We start from the raw sequence: 26,949 nt of genomic DNA, 5'->3' as shown, positions 1-26,949 counted from the left end.
CTGCATGGATTGAAAAAGTTGTTTTGCTATAATTAAGGGAGAGGATATACTTCATTTCAGTTCTAAAGGCTTAGATTGAGACCTTAATCATCTTTAGTCAAGAATATATATATAAATTTCATGTTGGATTGGTTCAACTTAAGGAAATTCTATATATTGCGTTCTCAAAATTCGATTATGATTACGGCAACCCTCTTCATAGTCAAATTTTGAAAACATGGCAAATAAAAATATTGTAGCAAAAGACTGGTCTAGAATCATGTCTTTATGTAAGACATCATGAATCGTGTACCATTTGCTTTGGGTACAGGATCGATTGCATGTGCTATAATATTTGTCATTTCTAAATTTTTCCAAATGCCCAGAGGCATTAAGAAGGGAAAAGGTCTAGAATTGGTTATGACTAAAATGATTAAGCAATTGTCGAGGACAATCTGAGGTTTACCAAAGATTGGTTGCTCAGGGACAGTTGGAAGTATTGTGCTAATTTTGGAAGGACCATATTGACATATTCTGAAAAGAGGCATCTCTTATTCAGAAGTGATAGTCAAAATGAGAATATGGAGTTGTCTCCATAGGTGGAAGTTATCTATGTAAGATTAGAAAACTTAATGCAAGAAGCATGTCCAAAGCAATGTACTTTGAATATGAGACTTAGTTTCCATGGAGTTGATCTCCATTGGAATACCTTATAATGACTGGTGACAAGTCTTTGTGACTTTGTACATATTCATTACAGGAGGGTCAGTGCATATAAGTTTAAAATCTAAACAGATTTCGATAAATGATAGGAATTTGAAATTCTCACATTTTTTTATAAGGATTTGGGAGTGTGAAATTAGAATCATTGAAATTATGTTCAATTGGTTTATTTCACAAAGTAAGGATCATAGACAAACATAGAGTGCATACTTGGTGTATGGCAAAACTATTGTTTAAGAAAAACATAGTGTACATGCTTGGAGCATGGGACAACTAGTGTTTTTAATTCAAGTATAAAGTTGATAAAACCGAAACAATGAATAATGAGTAATCAGTATGGTGATCAATAAAAGTGTTTATTTATATTCATAGGGTTTGATACCATATTTGATTCATTTATTCTTGTGTTTCACTTTGCATGTTTTGACTTCCAGAATAACTAAGTCGCTCTTCCTGAATGATTAAGTTATTCAAACCATCCACAGTCGGTCATATGTTGGAAGTAGATATGAATCAAGACTGTCATGGGTTGGTTTGTAGAGGTCCAAGTTGGTGGACAAAGTGGTGCTACAACACTCATGAGTGCTCATAAGTTATGAGTATTGGATTCAATCCGCGCTCATTTGAATCACTTCATGGATTTTATCACGAGTGATCATGAGACGATAATATCTTATATTCTTCAAACCTAGAGATATGAGTTGTTACTATGAGTTGGTTATACATTGATTGCACGAAAACGCATTTGGTAACTCGATGTTATAAAACGTGCCTTTGTGTATGATTCAACAAGTAGTAGAACAAGCCATATGAGTCGAAGTTTATCCATTCCTTTTACCTTCGGGATAAAAGCGATATCTGTGGGCCCCTCGATGATTTAGCGATGACACATGTGAGTGTTTGGCCAAGCCAGGACTGATTTGATTTGTTCAATCAGTCAGTCATCATAAATCGAAAATCGGGAAACAACAAATGGACAGAGAGAATGATTATAATCCATGTCTCAGTCCATATGATATCTAGAATGGAGGAATATATGATCCCTTATCTAATGGACAAGTCATTGACAAGGTCAGAGTTCGACAACGACTTTAAGAGCTATGATTGCCAGTTAGGTTTTGAAGTCATACTCAATAATAGTTTTAGACTTATCCAAGTGGGAGACTGTTGGATTAATGTCTAAGTCCATAACTATATTTGGTATGTACTTGACCCGACCCGGCATGGTCCATTTGGGTTGCACTTCACCGACACAATTTATATGGATAGTCTTTTGAGAATAGTATATTTATGATTTATATTAATATATTATAAGTTCTAATATATTAATATGGAATCATATTATTTAATTAGTATTGATCAAGAATTAATTTAGAATTAATTAAGTGATCAAAAAGAACTAATTAAATATGGACTCTTATATATATGGAATGGGCCAAGTTCATTTAGGTTGGGCTAAGCTTTCATGGATGGTCCATGGAGCTTTTAACCCATGGATCCTATGTAAATGAAAGGTCATGGGTATTAGGGTTTACATGGATGTAACCCTAATCCTCCATAATATATAAAGGGGTCCTTGGCTCACAAAATTGGCACAAGTGTGTGAAAATAAGAGTGGGCCGATTTTAGTGTGCATACATATTCTCTCAAGTTCTTCCAAGGTGTTTTGGTGATTTGTGATTCCATTTGAGGCTTCCACACTATTGGGGCTAAGCTCTTAAAGCTTGAAGACATCAAGCTACATCAAAAGGTATGTCATCTAACTAGAACTTTGTAGTATTGGTGCTTCATAATATGCTAGTTAGGATGAAACCTTGGAATAGTTAATATTTGCATGTATAATAGAGAAAACATAGATCCAAGGTTTATAGGATTGCATGTACACCATAGGAGTGTTAGAATGCTCAAAACCCAACAAGTTGTCTATGTGATACTTGCATGGAAGACTAGGAGGTGGCTACTGGCACTTGTCTGTAATACCCAGGATTGTGGCCCTCGGCCTGGAAAGAAAGACCACGAGGCGGCTCGTGGCATAATGGCAAGACTATGGATGGCACATAACACCTTTATGGATTATGGTATATGAATGATATGTATGGCTCACGGTTATGTATGACTTGTATGGCCTGTTTGATTTGTATGGTATGTGGTATTTGGGGAACTTACTAAGCTTTGTGCTTATGATTTTCAGTTTATGTTTCAGCTACTCTAGTTTTCAAATGAAAGAGCTTGGGACGATCACAACGCATACACCCATGTTTTCCGTAATTTATGATCTTTGGGAATGAACTCTGATAATTGTTTTATTTGAAATTATTTTCAATGTTTGGTAAAAGTTACAATTGTGTTTTAATCATAATAAAAATGAAAATTTTACCCTTGGTTTTTGGGATGTTACATTTATAATGTTTTTTATTTTAATTCAGATAAATGCGAAAGAATATTAACTTCAAAAGAATGAAAATATATATATAAAAAGAAAAAAGATTGGAAGAAAATTACAAATATAAATATACACGGGGCTCAAATTTGTAATTTACTCGATTTTAATTAATTAGTAGGCTTTATATAAAGTAATGTTAAAAAGGTTATGCATGATAATAAATGCAATATACCTTTTCAACCTGTATAAATAGGTTATTATAAAATTATAATAAATAGATTTACATATAAGTGCTTCCATAATTTATTATTTTCGGTGTAAAGTTAATTTCTACATGAATAAAAAATGAAAAAAAACAATCCAAAATTGTAATATATTCACACTTTATACTTTTTTGAAAAAAGTAAAAAAAAAATTCTCAGATTGATGAAAAAACAAATAAAAACGGAAAGAAATACGAGAAAAAAATACTTAAAACCGAGTTTAGTTTTAATTAAAAATTTTATAAAATTTGGAGTTCGTGGTTAAATTCATCATGATCAGAAGTTAATGTCTGACTTAGAATGTCACATAGACAGGGGAACCGGGTAACAGACTACAGGAAGTCATAAAGGGCAAAATGAGTCAAAATTCAGACTTTATGGTCCAATTTAAAGTGATCAGATCTTCAGTGTAAAAATCTTGTCAATTTTGATTTGATGGTCAAAAGAGTCAAAACGCCTAGAATTGAAAGCAGGGGCGGAGCTTCAACATTTAATTCGGGAGGGGGGGGGGGCTCGAAAATATAATATGTATAAAAATTGGTAAGCAGGGGGGGGCCACAGCCAAAGTTTTATATTTTTTGGGTTTAAAATTTATAAAATGGAACTAGAAGGACTATATCAAACCAAAAAATCAGGAGGGGCCACAGCCCCCCATTGAAGCTCCGCCAATGATTGAGAGCACCAATGAAGATGCTCTAATCGCTTAAATATTTGACGGATCGAATTTAAATCCGTTAAAGTTAAAGTTTACAACATGTATCAATAATTACCACTAGACAAATTAATATAATGCGTACTTAATTTAGAAGAAAAAACATTGTGTTCATTATATTAATAAATTATATTAATAAGTACTTTACAAGTAACTATAAAACGATCGAATACAACAAAACTATATTATGATTTAAGTCTAGAGTTACTATCAACCTAAATATTAAGCTCTTCTACCTCTCGATTACTTATTTACCTTTATCGAGTCCACTTGATCCTTAAAGACACAACGACAAATATCGATTAAGCTATGGAAGCTTAATGAGTAACCTAATTATCATACACACATAATATACATAACAAATAATCACAAAGATTAAACAATACAAACATCTATATAATTACATAAAGCCTTTCAAGATCAATCAAGTTTGACCAATCATGTTTTACATAAAAACAAACTTAGGAACTATTACTCGCGCAATATATACCTTACAGTAACCAAACTACTTCAATTCTTTTTAATATATATTTTACTACATTAATGACAACGACAAGATGGTAATAATCTTAACCATTGGAGAAATAACGAAAATATAATCAATTGTTGGAAAAACCGAGCTGGTTCACGTTGAGTGGTGAATGAGATTGCCCATCTGGAATAAACCTGCAAATGTATAAAATGTTATTGTATATATATTTACATATTCTTTCTAATTAATAATACTATAAGGTATGTACATTTTTTCCTTAATTTAAAATCAAGGATATAAAACTATCGTTGTTAAGCATCAAAAAATGGTTTTAGATTTGATGTGTCAAAACCTAACAACATTCGTCCTTTATATAGAATTATATATAAACCGAAGTTTATTCAATAAAAAAATAAGATTGGCTTCTTATTTGTATCGAATATGTAAAATCAATATTTTTAAGAAGTTTTTAACTAATATAGTTGTATCGAATATGTAAGAAGTTTTTAACTAAAATGTGATTGGCTTCTTATTTATATCGAATATGTAAAATCGTTGTTGAGCATCAAAAAATGTTTTTAGATTTGATGTGTCAAAACTTGATAAGATTCCTCCTTTATATAGAATTATCTATAAACCAAAGTTTATTCAATAAAAAATTTGATTTGCTTATTATTTACGTCGAATAAATTAAAAAAAAAAAAAAAAACCGTGTGTGCGTTTTTAAAATCAAAACATCTTCTAATTTATTGTATATAACTATTAATTTCTGAAGTACAGTTTAAATATGTTTTAGAAAACTAATAATCAATATTATATTTTATTTATGTATTAAAGAATCAGTTTACCTTTGAATTGCATGACCAGATGAATCCAAGCCTGAGTATTCATCAGCTTCGTTCAGCAGCTCATGAAGCTTGATCTCAAAATATAGCAGAAAGGAGTAGATTTTTTAAATTCAAATTCAAATATTAAGTTAATTATCAATTAACATATACTTTTCAAGAAAATGCTCACTCTTTTCTGAAGAATCGTATGTTCTTCTTGCAAGGTTTTATGCTGCATACACATAAAAAAGATAAATAGCTAGCTTCCTTTTTTTTTTATTTTTTAAATTCAACCGAAGCGTAAAAAGACACATTAGTCATTACACATATCAAAGAGATCGATGTGTAAAATTGTAAAACTATACTAAAACACTATATATATATATATATATATATATATATATATATATATATATATATATATATATATATATATATATATATATATATATATATATATATATATATATATATATATATAAAATTTATTTATAAATCTTAAGACTCACATTTCTCTTCAATAAACTTATGTGCTCCGATAAAAGGCGCCACTGTCCAAATTCATTTATTAAATCTTTATTAGGATTTGAAGGAAATTTTGATAATAATAATAATTAATAATCCTTGGATAAATCGTTTGCTTGAAATAATTAAACGTGCCTTTTTAGATCGGACGCGATCAACTCCGATCCTCAGTTGGCGTTCGAGTTGTTTGAGTTCTTTTATCCCTAATGATGAAAGATCTTCTCCAGCCAAATGCCTTAATCCCAACAAAATTGTTATATTTCCTGGTAATAATATATTAATGTAATGAAATGAATTCATAATTATATATCTATTATTATATATATACTTGTGTTTTGTTTCAAGTATCTCGATTGTCTTCTTCATCTCATCCATTTCGTTCTTCCATACCTGTACCAGATCCATTTCTTTTCTAATAAAAAAACAATCTTTAAATCAAATATATCATTTTTAACCTACATGTGATCATCTTCTTGAATGGCATATACAAGACTATGATACCTCGATGGTTCTTACTCCATGGTTGTTCATTTTATGCAGACCCTTTTCGTTTCTGTACCTCCTGATAGTCATATCCATGCTGCAACATACCATCAATCACCATACACACATACATACATACAGAGAGAGAGAGAGAGAGAGAGAGAGAGAGAGAGAGAGAGAGAGTACTCATGGCTGGAGAAGTGATAAGCTTTGCCAGAAGGAGAGAAGACAAGAAGAGCAACCTCAGCATCACAGAGAATGGACAGTTCAATGGCTTTTTTGAGCAAACCATCTCTTCTCTTGGAGAAGGTGACTTGCCTATTTGTTGGATTCTCTATTCTCTTAAGCTCTACTTTCCCCCTTCCCATTTTCTGTTGAATTTTGTCTTCTTCACTTTCTTGTAGTATATATTACCCACTTAATGACGTGATTATACTAATGTAAAATTAAATCAAAATTTATCTTTTTTGCCGACTGAATGTACATGGACATGACATCGGTGCTTTTTTTTCTTCCACTTGATAGTTGATAATGTACCTACCACTGTGGTCTGTGAGATGGTTTTATTTTTTGTGTTGTAGTGGTGTAAGTGGTTCTATTTTATAAAAAAGTTTATCACTTATCTATTTGTTTTCGGTTATGTAGGGTTGTTTGGATGCACATCGTTTATCTTTATTGTTAGGGGTATTTATGAGATGATTTGATTTGGGTATAGAATAAAACCGAATCATAACCTTTACAATCGGCTAATGCATTTCGATCGCCATGGGTTATTGATTCGAATTGGTTTTGATTAATAGTTTTCGGTATCTATTAATCATAATGCTCCAAAATTAGATAAACATTAATGAGAATATTGCAATTAAAAATGGAAAACATAAATAAAAAAAAAATAATAATAATAATAATAAAAATCATTGCTATAAAAGTGAAAATCAAATAGTATGTTGTTATAAAAAGCAAAAAAATGAAAGTTCATTGCAATTTGTTAAATATTATAGTGATAAATTCTAACTTTTTAGCATCTCATATTCTCTTCAATTTCAATTTCTTATTTAATTAAAATAATTACCTCGTGTACATATACATATTTTTAAATTTTTTATGTATTCATTACATATAGTAGTCCGGTTAGGTTGTGTGTGGGGCCTATTTATAATTAAACTGAAACCGAGTCATTTACATTAGGTTAATGGAAATCAAAAACCGCACCACCATTCTCAGTAATGGTTCATGTATAATGAATCAGTTATATTAGTAAATTCAATTTCGTTTTTCATTTTGTATGTGTTAGACTGTTAGTACCGATAATATAGTTAGAAGGGTATTTTAGTCTTTTCCACTGTATTTTGTTATGAGAAGTTAGTTTGTTAGCTTAGTCTGTTACGTTTCTTTTCATGTATATATGATAGAATGATTAGAGAAGTAAATTAATAAAGAAAGTCATCTTTTTCATATTCCATTGTTATTCTTACATTGCAACTCTGAAATCTAACATGGTATCAGATTAGGGTTTCTTTATTCTTCATACTCTGCTCATCATGCCTCAATCAACACCTAATTCCACAAATGCAATCGATTCTTCTGATCCTTTTTACATCAGTACATCTGATAATCCTGGTTAAATTCTTGTATCCAATGCATTTACTGGTGTTGGATTTGCTTCATGGAAGCGATCTATGACAATTTCGTTATCAGCTAAGAACAAAATCGGATTTATTGATGGTTCGATTGTTGTTCCTGCGATCACTTCTTCATCTTATTCATCTTGGCATCGTGCTAATTCTATGGTAGTTAGCTAGATTCTCAATTCCTTATCCAAGAACATTGCTGATAGCGTTCTCTTCTTGTCTACTGCTCATGAGATTTGGAAGCAATTGTCTCAACGCTATGAACAGTCTGATGGAGCTTTGATATATCAAATTCATCAACAACTCTATTCTCTATCACAAGGATCTGATGATTTCTGTTCTTACTTCACAAAATTGACACGGATTTGGGATGAATTAAGCATGGTTCAATCAATTCCTGTTTGCTCCTGTGGAGCTTCAACTGCTATCATCAAATATTTTGAAGAACATAAGTTAATTCAACTGCTCATGGGACTTGATGATTCTTATAAAATTGTTCGAGGACAAATACTAATGATGAAGCCTCTCCCTACTATTTCAACTGCATATTCACTCATCCTTCAAGAAGAGCGCCAAAGAGGTATCACTATCAATTCTGGTATAACATCTGAATCAATTGCCATGCATGTGTCAACTGATCAATCTGCTCTTAAGAAGACTCTTGTATGCAATCACTGTAAGAAACCGGGACATACAAAGGCTCAATGCTATCGTCTTAATGGATTTCCTACTAATTTCAAGTTTACAAAATCCAAAAAGGACGACTCCAAGACTGTTGGCTCTTCTTCCAATAGCAGTTCTAATGCTTCTATTTCTCAAGATCAATATCATCACTTGCTTCAACTGTTGAACAACAGTCATATCAGTTCTTCATCAACCAGTCAAGCAAATAATGTCAATCTTACTAGTGATTCAAAGAATCCTAAAGGTACTTTCTCATTCAAGAAATTCGCAGCTAATGTCTATAAGTCTGCTAATTCTTTACACACTCATTTTTCTTGGATTGTGGACTCAGGAGCCACAGATCATATGTGCTCCAGTAAGTCTTTTTTCTCCTCTTTGACCAAATTATCTCAACCACAGTTTATTGGATTACCAAATGGCAATGATGCTTCTGTATCATTTATTGGTACTGTCAAACTTCATGATTCTATTGTTCTTGAAGGAGTATTATACGTTCCTTGTGTTAAGTATAATCTCATTTCCATCCCAAAACTCACTTCTCAGTTAAACACCTTTGTTCTGTTTACTGATCACAATTGTATGTTGCAGGACCCTTTGTCAAAGAATAAACTCGCTCTTGGTGTTTTTGGCAAAAAAGTTCATGATTTGTATGTTTTTGATCACAAATCTATTCAGCAAAGCCTATCTTTTTGTTTTTCTACTGTTAAACATTTGTTCAATAATCAAGGGTCTGTAATTGATAAAGTTTCATTCTCTATGTTATGGCATAGGAGATTTGGTCACATTCCTTTGTACAAACTTTCTCAATTGTCTTTGGTTAATTCTAAATCTCATGATGCTTCAATAGAATCTTGTGATATATGCTTCAAAGCTAAACATCATCGTTTACCCTTTCCTACTAGTGTGTCATCTTCTATAGAAATTTTTGATTTGGTTCATATTGATGTTTGGGAACCATACAAACATATTTCTTATGATGGGTATAAATTTTTTGTGACCATTGTTGATGATTTTAGCAAACATACTTGGGTTCACGTGATTACACACAAAGGCTATGTTCTTGATGTCATAAAACAGTTTGTGATCTTTATCAAAACTCAACTTCATAAAGTAATCAAGATTATAAGAACAGATAATGCTTATGAACTGGGGTCAAGAAAAGAAGGCATTACTTTTTATCAATCAATGGGGATAATTCATCAAAAATCAACACCATTTACCCTTCAACAAAATGGAATTGTTGAGAGGAAACAAAGGCACATCCTTGAAGTTTCACGCGCTTTATACTTTCAATCTGGTATAGGCAATAGTTATTGGACCGAATGTGTCAGGACTGCAGTCTATCTTATCAACAGAATTCCTTCACAAAATCTACACAACAAAAGACCTTTTGAGCTGTTGAATAACAAGGTTGCTGATTTGTCTCATCTCAAAGCTTTTGGTTGCTTGTGCTTTGTTACCACTTCAGTTGTTCACAGAGATAAATTTATGCCACGTGCTCATCCTCGCATTCTTCTTGGATACCCTTTACATCAGAAGGCATACAAGGTTCTCAATTTGGTAACCAAGAATGTGCACATTGCTAGAGATGTCAAGTTTTTTGATGAGATATTTCCTTTACACTCTCTTTCAACTTCACCAATTTCAAATACCCAATCTCATTTTCCACTTAACTCTCAAGATACCTCTACTTCTTTTGTATAAAATAACCCGAATCCATCTAATTCTTCATAGAATGACGATATTAGCCCTGCTCCCAATCCACCAGTTATCCATGATTCTGTTCCTACTTCTCGTCCTTCAAGAACTAGGCAACCTCCTTCACACTTAAAAGATTATATATGCAATGTTGTTGATGATTCATCTCATGTTTTTTGCCACACCATCACCAATCTTTGCATTCCTCACAATTCGGTTGATCAACCTCTTCTCAATTCAACACATCCCATTCAAGTCTTCAATGTTACAACATCAATAGTTGAACCTGCTTTCTTTCATGAAGCTAAAGGCAATCCTAATTGGGAGGATGCTATGCAACAAGAATTGGTTGCTCTTGATGCTAATCGAACATGGGATATTGTCAAATTACCCAAAGGAAAGAAACCAATTTCTTGTAGATGGGTCTACAAACTTAAATACAAATCTGATGGTTCTATTGACAGGTATAAAGCCCGGTTTGTTGCTAAAGGTTTTACTCAAAAACCAAGAATAGATTATCCCGAGACTTTTTCTCCAGTTGTCAAGCTCAACACCATCAGATGTCTTGTTTCTTTGGCTGTTAAAAGAGGGTGGGACATTCAACAACTCGATGTTAACAATGCTTTCCTTCACGGAGATTTACACGAAGATGTTTATATGAAGATGCCACCTGGTCATTCCATCACAAAACCCAATCTTGTTTGCAAACTTCGTAAGTCTCTATACGACTTGAAACAAGCATCACGACAATGGTATGCAAAATTATCTCACGCTTTACAAGTTCAAGGATTTGTCTCATCTTTGAATGATTACTCTCTCTTTTTAAAGAAGACTCAAGATACACTTGTTATAGTTGCTGTATATGTTGATGACATATTAGTTACCGGTAACAATCCTCAAGAAATTTCAACTCTGAAATCATTTCTTCATGATCAATTCCGCATTAAAGATTTGGGGACCATTCACTGTTTTCTTGGTTTACAATTTGATAAGGTTGATCAAGGAATGGCTATACATCAACAAAAATACATTAAAGAGTTGTTACATTCATATTCTATAGTTGATGTTCCTTCGGTATCTACACCATTGCCACATAATACCACATTTACTACCACAGAAAAACTCACTGATCCTACAAGTTATCGAAAGTTGGTTGGAAAGTTGAATTTCCTTTTATACACAAGACCAGACCTTTCATTTGCAGTACAATTCTTGAGTCAACACAACCAATCTCCAACTATAGAGCATTACAATGCTGCTTTACATGTGTTACGCTATCTAAAAGGAACTCTTAGTCAAAGTCTTTTATTCAACAGCAGTTCCAATTATGCCCTTGAAGCATATTGTGATTCCGATTGGGCTTCATGTCCTATCACTCGACGATCAATGAGTGGTTTCTTCATCTTATTTGGAGGCAGTCCAATTTCTTGGAAGTCCAAGAAACAAGTTACCATTTCACTATCTTCAGCAGAAGCTGAATATCGCTCAATGAGACGTGTTTGTGCTGAATTAGCATGGTTATCTAGACTTCTCACTGATTTTGATGTCAAGGATATAACCCCTATACCTTTAAAATGTGATAATATGGCTGCAATCTACATTGCATCCAATCCAGTATTTCATGAACGGACGAAGCACATCGAGCTAGATTGTCATTTTGTTCGGGAGAAATTACAAGAGGGATTGATTTCTTTATCACATGTTCATACTTCTCTTCAAAAAGCTGACATCTTTACTAAATCTCTTCAAACAAATTTGAATTTGGAAGCTGTTTCCAAGCTAGGATTTGTTCCTTATCCTCCAGCTTGAGGGGGGGGGGTGTTAGACTGTTATTACCGATAATATAGTTAGAAGGGTATTTTAGTCTTTTCCACTGTATTTTGTTATGAGAAGTTAGTTTGTTAGCTTAGTCTATTACGTTTCTTTTCATGTATATATGATAGAATGATTAGAGAAGTAAATTAATGAAGAAAGTCATCTTTTTCATATTCCATTGTTATTCTTACCTTGCAACTATGAAATCTAACAGTATGCTCACCCTTATTATTACCAACACAAAAGAGACTTCAGGACACTGAAAAATCTGTTGAGTACTGACAGATCTTCGACTGGAAATAGTTAAGGATTTCTAAAAATATATATGCCTATTAGTGACATAATTAAGTTAAATAGTAATTCTTCAAAAATCGTTGCCGGTTTTGATGAACGGTGTAGTGAAATTATAGGTTGTTGCAAATTGTTGCCAATTTTGACAAAATTAGCGACAAATTTAAATTTATCAAAATTAGTTTATGGAATTGTAACGACCAATAGCAATTTTTAGATTTTACTACATTTAAACATTGTTGATTTAGCTCCACATTTCACATAACATAAACGTTTAATGTTTTTCAACAACTAACTTGTACACATTCCAAACTTTATGTTTGTGCGAGTGAATCATCATCACTCCACAACTCGATACTAAAATCTTGATTATTTGTATTTGTGCATGTACATACAAACATCCAAACACCTTAATATGTTTCACATCATTATTAGTGTATAAAGTTTAGCTTACATATTAAAGTTAGTTAAATTGATGCATAGTAGGCATCCCCTTACAAGAAAAAAACACATGAAAAAAAAACAAAATACAATGCACTCGACATAATCTCTAAACAATCAAGAACTAAGAGAGAATAAATGATTTTCAATCTTCATGTATTGATTAATTGATTACAAAGAAGATAACAAGATCTATATATACAGACACAGACTTCTCTAACAAAATAATGACTGCTAACTAACATTGGACTAATTAGCAGTTAAATTACAATAATAACCCTAACTATCAATAACAGAACAGAAGAAGCTAACACCCCCCTCAAACTGGGCGGTATGGAAGTAACCCAAGTTGGTTCGTTGCATCTTGATGTTCTGGTCCATAGAGAGGTTTTGTAAGGACATCAGTCAGCTATTGTTGAGTAGAGACATGAGAAAAAGATATCACACCAGCTTGTAGCTTTTCTCGAACAAAATGACAGTCGAGTTCAATATGTTTTGTCCTTTCGTGGTATACAGGATTAGTTGCAATGTAAATAGCAACTTCACTATCACACTTGAGAGGAATGGGGGTAATATTGTCCACTTGTAATTCAGATAAGAGACGGCTAAGCCATGCTAATTCTGCACACACACGTCTCATAGACCTGTATTCTACTTTATTAGATGATAAAGAGACTGTTACTTGCTTCTTCTAGTTCCATGAGATAGGAGTATTCCCAAAAAGGATAAAGAAACCACTAACGCTTCTTCTTGTGATTGGGCATGATGCCCAATCCGAATCACAGAAAGCTTCAATGTTAAAAGAAGGGTTTTTATTTAAAAATAACCCTTGTGTCATGGTGCCTTTAAGATAGCGTAAGACATGCATTGCAACATTAATTGTAATGAGACTTGCATGGAGTTTGGCTAAATTGACTCAAATACTGAACTGACTATGCCAAACAGTCGAGTATGAAGAAGGAAATTCAATTTCCCAATGAGCTGTTTATATATAGTAGGATCATACAAAGGTTATTCCATTAAATTCAATAAGTGAAGCTTCGGTGGTAAAGGAGTGGTAGTGATAAATTGGTCTTGTATTGAATAAGCAGAAAGAATTTCGTTGATATACTTTTGTTGATTAATCACCATTCCATTTTCAACTTTATTAAACTCTATGCCCAAGAAATAATGAATGTGACCCAAATCCTTGATCTGAAATTGATTATTAGGTGAATCCTTGAGAGATTGAATTTATATGTCATCATCTCCTATGACCAATATATCATCAACATATATGGCTACAATGACTAGGTTGGTAGGAGTTTTCTTTATGAAAAGAGAATAATCATTTTGATGAAGTGATGAATCAAGTAAGAAACAAATCAGAGTAAAAACAATGTAGTTTGAACACGAGATGTAAATATAATCTGGTTTCGGCTCTATTATGCTTTCAATTCTTACAGAGAGAATGTTTACAAGTTCATACACTTACTTACTTGTATCTCTAATTAATGTCCCTATTTATAGGAAACATGAAAGCACACAAAAAATTACAAGGACTATTCATCTAAGCTTCGTTACAAAATGCCTTGTAAAATAACATTAAGTCTTCGACATATTACAACAGGTCTTCGACCCTTACAATCTCCCCCTTTGTAATAATGTCGACCTTCTTCAATTTGAGAGAATCTGAATAGCATACAGCATCACCCTTCGTATTTCTGAGTACCAATAAATAATTCTCTTCAACTCTTTCTTGTCCCCTTCATTATTCTTCTTGCAGCTATTCATACGAACAATAAAGTCTGTATACTGGGACATAGTATATCTCTCTACTTCGCATGCCTGGAACAAAAATCTCTTGGTCTTCCCATTCTTATCCTTCCCTGCGAAGACCAATCCAAATGGCTTCAAGCATATCTCCCCATCTGCATACTTCTTTAACTCAGTTTGAGGCTTCGTTGGTTCCATGGGTACTTTCACTTCCAATCCCTTCGCAGTTTCCAACTCCATATCAGTTAGTGCCAAACATTCATAGTAGTTGTCTATGAATATTTTGATGTGAGCAAGACCAAGACGAAAAACTTCTGGTTCAGTTTCTCGAAGATACGAAGCATCTTTATCTTTCAAAATCAAAGCAACTTGTACAAGATCATACAAGTTCATCAACGGAAATCAGCCACAGAGAAATCACATACTTGACCATTCGCCCATGCAACATGAAAACGGAAGTTCTGCATCATGTTCTCGAACAGAACATCCTTCTTAATGCATATCACCTTCTTTATTTTCACAAGAGACCATATTTCCTCTGGAAGTTTCCCAAGAACAGCATGAAACCTGAGTTTCATATATGTGTATTCATCATCATTGTCAAATTTCTCAGCAATCTTGTACTGAGCCATGATGAATATCATTTCATTCACCGGAAAATCCAGTTGGTTCATGTCTGAATTAACAACAACATAGCTTTGTTTTGGCTTCTTCTGAAAGGCATACATATGATTATATGAAACTCTTGCTTCAATCGTTTCATAGTTGTAATGCTTACTTGGATCACCCTTGTTCATTCCAGGTGGATCACTTGCACGAAGACTCATAATGCTCTGAACTACTCTTAGTTTCTCCACTTCAGCTTCAGCCTCAGCTTTCTTCTCCTCTTTCGACTTTTCAACTACAATCGTTTTGCCTTTGTCTTTGTGTGAAGAACTAACAACAGTATCCTTTGGCTTCGAACTACTACCACCTTCAACAGAAGAACCAATCACAATTACTTTAGAAATTGGCCTTGTAATTGGAATCGTGGTAACAACCGTTGAAATAACAGGCCCAGCATTTGAAACTATTGGCTTTGTAGATGGAATCTTTGTTTGAAAATTTTTCCCAACAGTCTTAACAACTTCATGCGAAACCTCACTAACCTTCGCATCACCAACCTTCTTTTCTCCCCCTTGCACCCCTGAGACAACAGGTGGGGCATCTGTTGGTAGAAGACTTGAGAACCTGGACAATGGAGCCAACTGTTTATGCAAAACAGCTTCGAATTGAGAAAATTTTTGAGATAAGAATTCTGGTGTAATGATCGAAGAGGAAACTGGCTTGACAGATAATTCTTTCAGCTCCTTTGGCAAAGTACTAATCTCCACAAAACTTTGGCTGTTATTCGTAGAAAGTTCATTTACTTGAGGACTCAAACTTTCGTACATCTGAACATATTTTGTGACAACATCACAAATAATATCCACCTTCTGGTTGAGAGATGCATAGTCTTGCTGAGCACTAGCAATCTCTTTGACCATATCTTCATGAAGTTCTTGAAGCTTAAGATTTATATCTTCACGAACTTTCTTCACATCAATAACGAATAAGGTGTGTCTTTCTTTGCCCTGACTTTTTAGTTCTTTTACTTCACGCAGAAAACTCGCAGATTGAGAGTTCATACGTAACTCATTGTTCTGATCATTATGGTCCACCTTCTCCAAGATTCTAGACTCCGAGTCTCGAATCATTCCAGAAACTTTGCTAATCATTCGGGCTTCGAATGATTTCATCATAACATTAACTTCTAAACTTGTGACAGATTGACTTCCCCCCATGTCAGCTTGAGACTGAATAATCGAATTCATCTTTTTATTTAGAATCTTAAACTGCTTCATCGTCATTAACATATTATCTGGAAAAGTTTCTTCTTCATCATCAAATTCCAATTCTTCAAATGTACCTCCAAATCCTCCTTCTTCAATATCAGTGTCCTCAGTAGATTTGGGTGGATCAGTTGATTGGGATGAGAAAAGTGTGGTAAATGGATTTTGGATAATATGCTAAAAAGTAGGTGAGTTTGTGGTGTTTGAAACAGGGATGATATAAGGAGGTAAAGAAACAGAAGTATCCATGTTAGAGAATTCAGGAATACCTTGGATTGATAAAGGAAGCTCTGTATACGAATATCCTTCACCCATGATGACATTTACAACCGTTTCAGATACGTTTGTAGTGATGTCTGAAGTTCGAACCTTCTCAGGAACTGACTCAGTTAACGAAACTTCGGGTGGTATGACTTTAGTCTGCTCAGGAGTCGAAGTTGATTTGGAGATAATAGGTTCAGGTGTTTCAGGAACTTTCTCACCTTCGGATGATTCCTCTTGTAGAACCAACTTTCGTTTCTTATTCTTCTTTTTGGAAATACGCTTTGCCACATCTTCAACTCTTTGTTTCTTTGACGAAGGAGAAACAGGAGCTGGAACCTCACGAATAAGAATCCCTTGATGATTAAGATGTGGTTTACGAACCATGGTAGGAGAAAACCTAAAAGATCCATCTGTAGACTTTCGTGAACCACTAGACATCTTCTTAATTCTTCGAAAGATACCAGATTTTGATGGAATGGTTTCCTTTGCCTGTTCATCAGTAACAGGCTCTAACGGCTCAACCAAAACAGTCGAAACATGTGCTTCTGGCTTCGTCTATTTCTTTGGTGACTTATTTTTCTTTGGCTCCTGAACAAGTTTCTCAGGAGTAGTTGTTGCATCCTTCTTTGATTTTCTTGACTTCTTAGACGTACCTGCTCCTGCTTTTGGCAACAACTTCCTAGTTTCAACATCAGGATTAATTGTTTTCAAATACTCCACGAGTACTAAGTTTGTTGGATCAACACGCTTTAACATTGCATCAGGGATCCTTGCAATGTGCGTAAATACTTCAGCATCATCAATAACCTCCTTTGGAAAGTGATATTTCATGAATTCAGTTGTCTCTTCACCAGCAGGCACCTCAATCCCTTCTTTGTCATAGAAATAACGAAGAATCAAACTCCAATACCTTGCACACGAAATTACTTGAACAACATTCGTGTTTTCAACACTCTTCCGAAACTCCTTCCACATCTGTGTAGAGTAATCGACTGAAATATCATAGTACAATCCAGCAACCATAGCATAAACTTCCATTCAACCTTTATCTAATCCAACACTGCGACCAGTCAAGCAGCGTAGAAAGATTCCAAATAGAAAATTCCAAACAGTCGGAAGTCCAGACTTCTTGAAATCACTGATCTTGGTGAGTGGGGGTTGATGACCCATCTCATTGAACATGTAGTTGACTTGAGCAAAAGAAAGATCAGCATATGGTGGAGAATTAGGGATATCAAGAATCTGACAAAATATCTTCTTGGTTAAACAGATCTTCTTATCATTCACCAGTTGGAAGGTAATAATATCCATTGCTTTGCTATAAGTAGCAGTGGATCCTCCTTGTGAAAGCCATGAAAGAGGAACAGCAAATGAATTGAACATGGCTTTCGATAGAACAGAGCTTTTCAAAGCGACTACCAACATCTTCAATTCTTCTGGATAAAGTGAAACATCCGATTCAACTTGATAGTTCGTGCCTTGAATCTTCATGATTTGTTGTGAAGTAACATCTTCAGTGGTTTGGGATTGAGCATTGACATCAACAGAAGTGGCCATGATTAGGGTTTGTTGAAGCTTTGAAGAACAGCGTGAATTTGCAGAGAAAATTTAGGAATTTTCCTTTTGAAAGCGTAAACTGATAAAAACTCCTTGATTCCCCTTTTATATGTAACCCTAGAGTTTGAATTTGAAGCGGGATGTGCATTAAATGAGATCCGACGTGGCACCTTGAAACTCGCACCCCTATTCAGATAAAGTAGCCATGCGTCAAAAAGTAACTGTCACTTCTCCTTGAAAACCGGAAGGAATACAAGACGTCGCATCAAACAACCTGTATTATTTCACCTAATGGAATTGTGACCGTCACCAACCTTCGGATGGAAGTAAGGCTCTTTCACTTTTGGGATGAAAAGCGAAGTCATGTGCCAGATGTTTGAAATCATCAGCCTGAGTTGGTATTACTCAGAACCTCAAGGATTTTGTGAGTGCAGTGTGCCAAACGAATAAGATAAGAAGCAATTTAACAAAAATTTTGGGAATCTGTGATGTAAAAAATTAAAATTTCGACACGAAGGCAGTAAAACCCCGGTCAAAGGTTCCTTCGTTAGTCATCAAGAGAGATGATTAACAGCTTGTGTATTTTCCCGTGAATTACAATCGAATACTTATAGAGAAGTATCGAAGGGCTTCTTTTATAAGGCTTCGTGGGTGGCTTACTAAGTTCGTTACATATCAACCTAAACATAAGGTGAGTAATTGTAACAGAATTTAGTCAGTGACAAGTATGCTTTGGAAGAATTTTGAAAGTGACTTAGAAATCGAATGAAACTCACACGGAAATCATATTCATGAAAAAAATATTTGTGTTGGATCCTGTTGGGTAACAAACATCGTGGGTTTCGATAGTTTGATCAAGACCACTCATAAGAAATGAATATGATTTGGAGTTTCGAAAATCGGTACTGAAACAAATGTTTCGTTAAAATCTGGAACATAGTTCCTCGTCAATTCCTTACAAAGTTAGAATTTTGGGTTTCACTTTCATCACGGCGTCATGATGTCAGATCATTAACACAGAGTTTTGATATGTCTAAATCTTGATTGGTTGTATCAAAGACCTCTTGGACATATGTCTTCGTGTGTGTAAGTGTAAGAAATGTGTAGATGAAAAAGATTGGTTTAAGAAATGACTTGTACCTTTGTTATATTCGGACCAAACAGAAAACTCTTAACTCAGTTGAGAAGAGTAAGGTAACTCATTTTACTAATGTGAATATAAGCCTGACTTGGGAAGAAATATTCGTATGAAAAATTTCATTAAGGCTTTCGTACACACACATTGAGTCTTTGGAGGCTTCGGTCGACATGCTGCAGCATGCTTCTAGGGACGTCCTAACTGGTGCAAAGTTTTCGAAAATTTACCTGACCCTAGAACTGCAAGCATCTACCCAATATAAATCTTGATTGATATCTGCAATAAAACACTAAAAACAAACAAATGAAAATATTTTTGTTGTTTTTGAATTTTTCTAAAATTAAAGACAAAACAAATGAAAATATTTTTGTGGTTTTTGAAATGTTTCTAAAATAAAAGACAAAACAAATGAAAATATTTTTGTTGTTTTTGAATTTTTCTAAAATAGAAGACAAAACAAATGAAAATATTTTTGTGGTTTGTGAATTTTTCGGAAAGAAAAAAAATTGAAACAAACACACGAAAATTATGACAAACTAACGAAATTTTGACAAACAAACGAAAATTTTGTCAACTAATGAAATGTTACATGTTGTCGAATTCGAAGGGGGTCGAAGCGCTGAATATGAACAGTAACCTCTGAATGCTGAGTGAAATCCCTTTGTTATTCTATTAAGTACCTTTGAATCGACACCTTTTAACTATTATACATTGTTCTCCGGAACAGAATTCCCTTCGATCATTCCAAGTCCTCCTAAAATTCTCACAAATGATTTTTCATCTAATGGTTTCGTGAAAATATCAGCCAATTGATCAGTAGTTTTCACGAAATGCACTTCAATATTTCCATCCTCCACATGATCTTTTATGAAATGATAACGAAGAGCAATGTGCTTGGTCTTCGAATGTTGCACCGGATTATGACAAATACGTACTGCACTTTGAGAATCATAATATAATGGAATTTTCTTCATATTAATTGCATAATCACGCAATTGACTTTGAATCCAAATTATTTGTGATGTGTAAGCTGCAACAGCAACATATTCTGCTTCAGCAGTGGAAATCGAAACACAAGTTTGCTTCTTCGACTGCCAGCTCACCAATTTTCCATCAAGTAATTGACATCCTCCACTTGTGCTTTTTCTATCCAGATTGCAACCTCCCAAATCAGCATCTGAGAAAGCTTGTATAAAGAATCCAGTTTTCGAAGGATACCACAATCCTAACGAAATTGAGCCTTTGAGATAACGAAAAATATTCGTGACTGCAGTGAGATGTGGTTCTCGAGGATTTGACTAGTACCTAGCACAATTACAAACAGAGAACATAATATCAGGTCTACTTGTTGTGAGGTAAAGTAACGAACCTATCATGCTTCTGTAAAGAGTTAGATCAACACCAGGTTTATCCAACGAAGGTGTGAGCTTTGTTCCTATTGCCATTGGTACTCGCAATTTCATGCTATTCGTCAATCAAAACTTTTCAAGCAGATTCTTCGTATATTTTTCTTGATTGATAAAAATTCCTTCTCTGTTTTGACGAATATTTAAACCAAGAAAATTATTGATTTTTCCCATCATACTCATCTCAAATTTGCTTTTCATCAGATTTTCGAATTCATTAGACAAGGCAGGGTCAGTAGAGCCAAAAATAATATCATCGACATAAATTTGTACAAGCATTAGATGATTCCCAACTTTCTTTCGAAATAATGTGGGATCAACTTATCCTTGTTTAAATTTCGATTGTTTTAAGAAAGAAGTAAGAGTTGCGTACCAGGCTCTTGGTGCTTGTTTTAATCCACAAACTGCCTTATCTAAAATATAAACATGATTAGGATACTCTTCATTTATAAATCCTAGAGGCTGTTCAACGTAAACTGTTTCTTCGAGTTCACCATTGAGAAAAGCACATTTCACTTCCATTTGATAAACATCGAAATCTTTGTGAGCTGCATAAGGCAAAAATATTCGAACAGCCTCGAGTCTTGCGACAGGGGCAAAGGTTTCTTCATAATCTATAACTTCTTGTTGCGAATATCCTTTTACGACTAATAGTGCTTTATTTCGTACAATATTTCCATCCTTGTCGGTTTTGTTTTTGAAAATCCATTTTAATCCGACAATCGAAACATTTTCAGGTTTAGGAATTAATCTCCAAACATTGTTTCTATCAAACTCAGCCAATTCAGATTGCATTGCAACAACCCAATCAGAGTGTTCCATTGCAACCTTATATGTCTTTGGTTTGATTTTTGAAATGAAAACATTGAACATACAATATTCTTGATGAGTATTCAATACCTCATTCTTCGCACGAATTTGAGCTCTTGTTAAGACTCCTTCTTGTGGATTCCCAATCACTTGTTCTTTCGGATGATTTCTTGTCCATTTCTATAATGGTGGATATGCTGGATCAAAATCCAAATGTGCATCTTCGTATAATTCTTCATTTTTTGAGCCTGCAACAGAAAGATTATCATTAATTTCGTGAAATTCATCATTCTGATCAAGACTTGTCATATCATTGTTATTTTGTTCAATTTTGACAGAAAGATCATTCTGATTCTCCCCCTCAACATATGTATTCATTCTCCCATTCTCCCCCTCAAAAGAATGCTCCACCTCAAGCAGAGTATTTGAGTCCAAGTGCTCCCCCTCCACTGGATTATTGTGCATATTTTCGCCAAATTTTGGAGAATTCGATGTGGAATTACTATCCACAATTGTTTGAGGGATGTCCAAGTCAACAGTATGCTTCGTAGATTCAGATTGATGATTATCATTCGCATGAACTTCAGCATCCACAGCCCTGTCAGGAACACCAAAAATTAAATCATAATCAAAATCAGATGAACTCACAATTGCAGATTCATAAGTTTATTCATTAATAATCGGCTGTTGTTCAAAATGTTTTTCAATTTGATTGACATAATAATCATCAAAAGTAAGATTAAATGTTTATTCGACTTTTCGTGTGCGCTTATTTAACACTCGTCAGCCTTAGCTTGAAATTTCGAAAGATTATCCTTGAGATTCATGATAAAGCGCCTACAACCAAACACATGAAAGAATTTAACATTTGGTTTGCGGTTATTAATAATTTCATACGGAGTGATTTTGAAACGGCGATTAAGTACGAATCCAACATATTGTTTTTGAACTCAGAGCCATTATCACTTTTAATTTTTCGAACATTCTTTTTCAAACTCATCTCAATTTTCTTGATAAAATCAATCATTGTTTGAGCGACTTCAGATTTTAACCTGAGAAAATACACCCAAGTGAATCGAGAAAAATCATCAACAATAACCAAAATGTACCATTTCTTGTTGAGAGTTTCAACAGTTGATGGTCCACAAAGGTCAACATGAAGAAGTTCCAACGGTTCCACAATTTTTGAATCTATCACAATAGGATGTCCTTTCCTATACTGTTTCCCTTGTTCGCAAGCTGCACATAAAGTATCATTGTCAAATTTTAAAACCGGTAAGCCTCGAACAAGATCATCTATTACCAACTTATTTAAATTTCGAAAATTTAAATGTGATAAACAACGATGCCATAACCAGCTAACATCAGATGTAGCTTTTGAAAGTAAACAAACTGAAGGTTTCCCAACAATCGGTTTTAGATCAAGAGTAAACATATCGCCATAGCGTTTTGACTTCAGTAACACTTCGTTCGTTTTAACCTTTGAGATGATACTCCCTTCTTCGTTAAACACAACTTGATTGCCAGTGCCCACAACGAGTTGTGAAACACTTATCAAATTATGTTAAAGACCTTCGACATAAGCAACGCGATTTACAGTAAACTGTCCATTCGTTACTTTCCCATATCCTATCACTTGACATTTATGATTGTTTCCAAACTTCACAACACCTACATTTTCCAAGCTTCGAAAATCTCCTAAATTTTCCTTTCGTCCAGTCATGTGACGTGAGCAACCACTATCAATATACCATTTCTCATCATATTGCTTGTCACATAGCACCTGCGATCAATGAAAGAATTTAGGTACCCAAGGTTGTTTGGGTTCTTGGAAATTAGCTTTAAAAACAGAATGAAATGCAGAACTTTTAACCCAATCACAAACTTTAGTTTTGAAACTATCAATTAAGTCCACATCACTAGGTAAAGGAACCAAAACATAAGTTTTTGATAGTGTGGGATTGTCACTGACATATGCCTTCGTCTTCTTAGGTTGTGTTTGAACATGCTTCTCTTTCGAAACCGGTTGCCAAGTCTTTAACGAAACATTCGAATCTTTTGAAGATGAGCTTTCAGTTGACGAAGTATTCACATATTTCTCATAAGCTTCTTGAATTTGTTGTTGAGAGTATTTCCTTGATTGATACATTCGTCATTTTCCTTCAAGCCAATGATCGATGTTTTTGTCACGAGACAACCCTTTTGTGTATGAAACTTTTAAGGTTTGTTTTCCAGATGGATTCGGAAAATTCGGTTTTTGTGGAACGAAATCAACATTTGATTTAGGAAGAAATGTCATAGCATATCGACTTCCATCATTATTTCCAACGCTTGCATTTTGAGAAAATTGATTGTGAAATTTTCGTTTTGAAGAAAATCTTTATTGATGATTAGATGAAAATCGTTTTGTTGAGGGTTGATTTTGAAATCTCTTTGATGTATTTTTGACATTTGTGGAAAACGTTGTATTTTGATCTTTCGAAGAATTTGTTTTTGGATAAAATTCAGATTTTGTGTTGTTTGATTGAGCGGAATTTTTCTTTTGGTCTGAATAAGATGCTAAATTTGAAGACTTGTTCTCAACAGATTTAGTCTTTATGTTTTCAGACGTTTTCAATGTCAAACCGTTTTGTTTCTTTCGAGACTCAACAGTTTGCCAGAAAATTTTCTTTCGTGCTTGTCTTTTTGAAATTTCATTTTCTTTTGAAAACTTTTCTATTTGTTCTTTAAATTCTTGTGAATTTAATTTGACAACACTTTCATTTTCCACAACAACTTGTTTTGTAACTTCTTTCTCAGCCTTTTGTTTTTCAACCCATTTGCGTTGAGGTTTTTGTCTTTGAAAAACATACGAACTCTTTGTTAGATTATTTTCTACAGTGCTTTGATTTGAAAAGAATCCTTCGTCTGCTGTTTTCTTGTTATCATTTTCGACCATTTTGTTGAATTCTGGTTTAATGTTTTCAACATTCCCAGTAGTAACAAACACTTGATTCGGGAATATAACATCATCAGTGCACTTGAAATTTGGATACACCACAGTGTTTGTTTCTAGAAAATGAGCTCCTTTTTCTGACAATACTTTGTCGAATTTTTCTGTATCCTCGTGCACTTGATCAACGACTATTCGTGGAATTGCAGTTTCTTTTGAACCTTTGTTTGATGAGACCTTTTTGTGCGAATTATCTTCATCATTTTCATCATCATTGCTATCAGTTTGACTATCTCGAATATCCACAAAATCAGGATCACAAACTTTCGAAGTTGAAGGTTTGTCATTGTCAATCTTAACCATCAAATCCTTAATCTTTTCTTTTCCTTTAGATTTTGATGCAACATTAATGACAGACAACTGAGAACAATCAACATCCTCAATATCACTAATTTCACTAATATTGTCAGAGTTATCTTCAATATCAGCAAAATTAGATTGACAATCAGATGTAGAATTCTCAGTCTTTTTCAAAATTTTGATTTGTTCTGATTTAGTCAAAGTATCATTCACAATGTTAACTAATTCATTTGAATCCAGACATTCGTCAATTTTGACAATTCCATAAGCATATCTATCATCAGGAATTTTGTCAAACTCAACAATATTTTTCTCACAATCATACGAAATATTATCAACCTTTTCTCTCTCATATGCTAGAAAAGGTAATAATTTCCTATGTTTCTCCTTGCTAATTTCATACGAATGATGCAATGCAGTCAATTTGCCATAAAGTCTTTTAGCAGAGTTACAGTATATGTTTTGTTGAGCTAATAAGAGTTTTACATCACTAGACAATGAATCCCTATCACACATAATGTTTGTAATTTGCAATTCTAAACTCTAAATTTTTATTTTCTTGGCATCTAACTTCTTCTGTACTTCTATCAACTGAGAAGTTGATTTCTTAGCCTCATTGCTAGCAGAGATAACCAAAGCATCGAAATAAGCAACAGTATCATCAAAAGCAATTAATTCTGAATCATATGCACTTATAGGAATATTGAAAGACTGAAGAATATAACATACCTTGGTAGTCATTGGAGATTTATCAGCACTTTTGGTCATGAAGCAATGACCAGTCACCTCTTCGTCAGAATCTTCCTCCAGCTTCGCATACATGGCACCATGCGTAGGATTATGCATCTCTTCATCATCGGATCCGGAAGACTAGATCTGATATGTGCCCTCTTCCTCGTGTTCACCTCTAGCCACCAATGACAAATTTTTCGCCTTCAAACGCACCTCTTCTAATCTCTCCACATAATACGCTTCGTCCTTCACTTTGTTCTTTCTTTCATCCTTCTTACGAAGCATGCAATCATTTGCTAGATGATTTGCTCCGTTGCAATAGTGGCAATCTACACCTGAATCTCCTTTCAATTTCCTTTCCTTATTAACCTTCCTATCATTCTTCTCAATTTTCTTCTTCTCCTCTCCAGCAGCCTTGTTCACGAAACTACCTTTTCCCTCACTTTGCTTCACCTTTGGAATGAACGGTTTCTTGAAAAACTTTTTGACTCTATTATTTGAGTAAAAAGCTATTGCCTCATCATCCGAATTCATGATAAACCCCTCTTCATCATCAGAATCACCTTTTTCGACTGCTTCCTTTTCAGACACTTTAGAGACAAGTGCTAATGGACCTCCCAGACTAAGCTTCGACTCTTCTGCTATTTCATTCACTTCACTTTCATGAGTTTTCAGTTGATTGTACAAATCATTTAGAGAAGATGTGTCGAAACTCTGTTGATTTTTCACCATCATACTAACACTCCTCCATTCTTTATGGAGTCCCATAACGAAGATGAGATTGAATTCCATAGCAGTCCTCCTGATTCCATAATGATTGCATTTGTAGATCAACTCATTCAGCCTATCATAATAGCATTTAATCGTTTCACCATCTTTTACTTGAATTCCTTCAATTCAATCAAACATTGCTTAACTGAATTTATTTTTGTCTTCTCACTTCCCTGAAACTTGTCTTTGAGATTATTCCAAATATCTTTTGCAGTTGTACAACTCCTGACATAGTTATATACAACTAGAGATAATGCACCGCATAACTCTCTTATGCATATTTTCTCAAGTTTCTTCGATCGATCAGATTGATCACCAACACTTGAAGTTCCAGACGATGATCCAATTGGTTGAACATTTGTCGGAGGATTAATATTCCAAGAGATACATGACCATAGCTCTTCATCGAGTCCATTCAAGTAATCT

At 34.1% G+C, this 26,949-nt stretch overlaps 1 protein-coding gene across 2 annotated transcripts; it reads right to left on the bottom strand.

The window, feature by feature from the left end:
- Nucleotides 1-4,435: 4,435 nt before the first annotated feature.
- LOC145168608 (MADS-box transcription factor 6-like) lies at nt 4,436-6,839 on the bottom strand. 2 transcript variants are annotated; one of them, XM_079087382.1, is made up of 8 exons: nt 6,554-6,839; nt 6,386-6,464; nt 6,213-6,274; nt 6,020-6,119; nt 5,869-5,910; nt 5,550-5,591; nt 5,381-5,454; nt 4,436-4,726 (listed from the first exon to the last, which is right to left on the bottom strand). In XM_079087382.1, the coding sequence occupies exons 1-8, from the start codon at nt 6,733-6,735 to the stop codon at nt 4,660-4,662; spliced, it is 648 nt and encodes a 215-aa protein (XP_078943508.1). In that variant the 5' UTR covers nt 6,736-6,839; the 3' UTR covers nt 4,436-4,659. The 2 variants fall into 2 exon arrangements, with proteins under 2 accessions (XP_078943508.1, XP_078943509.1); XM_079087383.1 differs by having other exon boundaries at nt 5,381-5,448; nt 6,554-6,835.
- Between the last annotated feature and the right edge of the window lie 20,110 nt (nt 6,840-26,949).

The sequence above is a fragment of the Lactuca virosa genome, chromosome 4 (genome assembly GCF_052849685.1).
Source record: "Lactuca virosa cultivar CGN04683 chromosome 4, Lactuca_virosa_CGN04683_v6, whole genome shotgun sequence".
NCBI lineage: Eukaryota > Viridiplantae > Streptophyta > Magnoliopsida > Asterales > Asteraceae > Lactuca > Lactuca virosa.
Note: the sequence above shows the minus strand (reverse complement) of the source record. Positions and strands in the feature narration are given on the sequence as shown.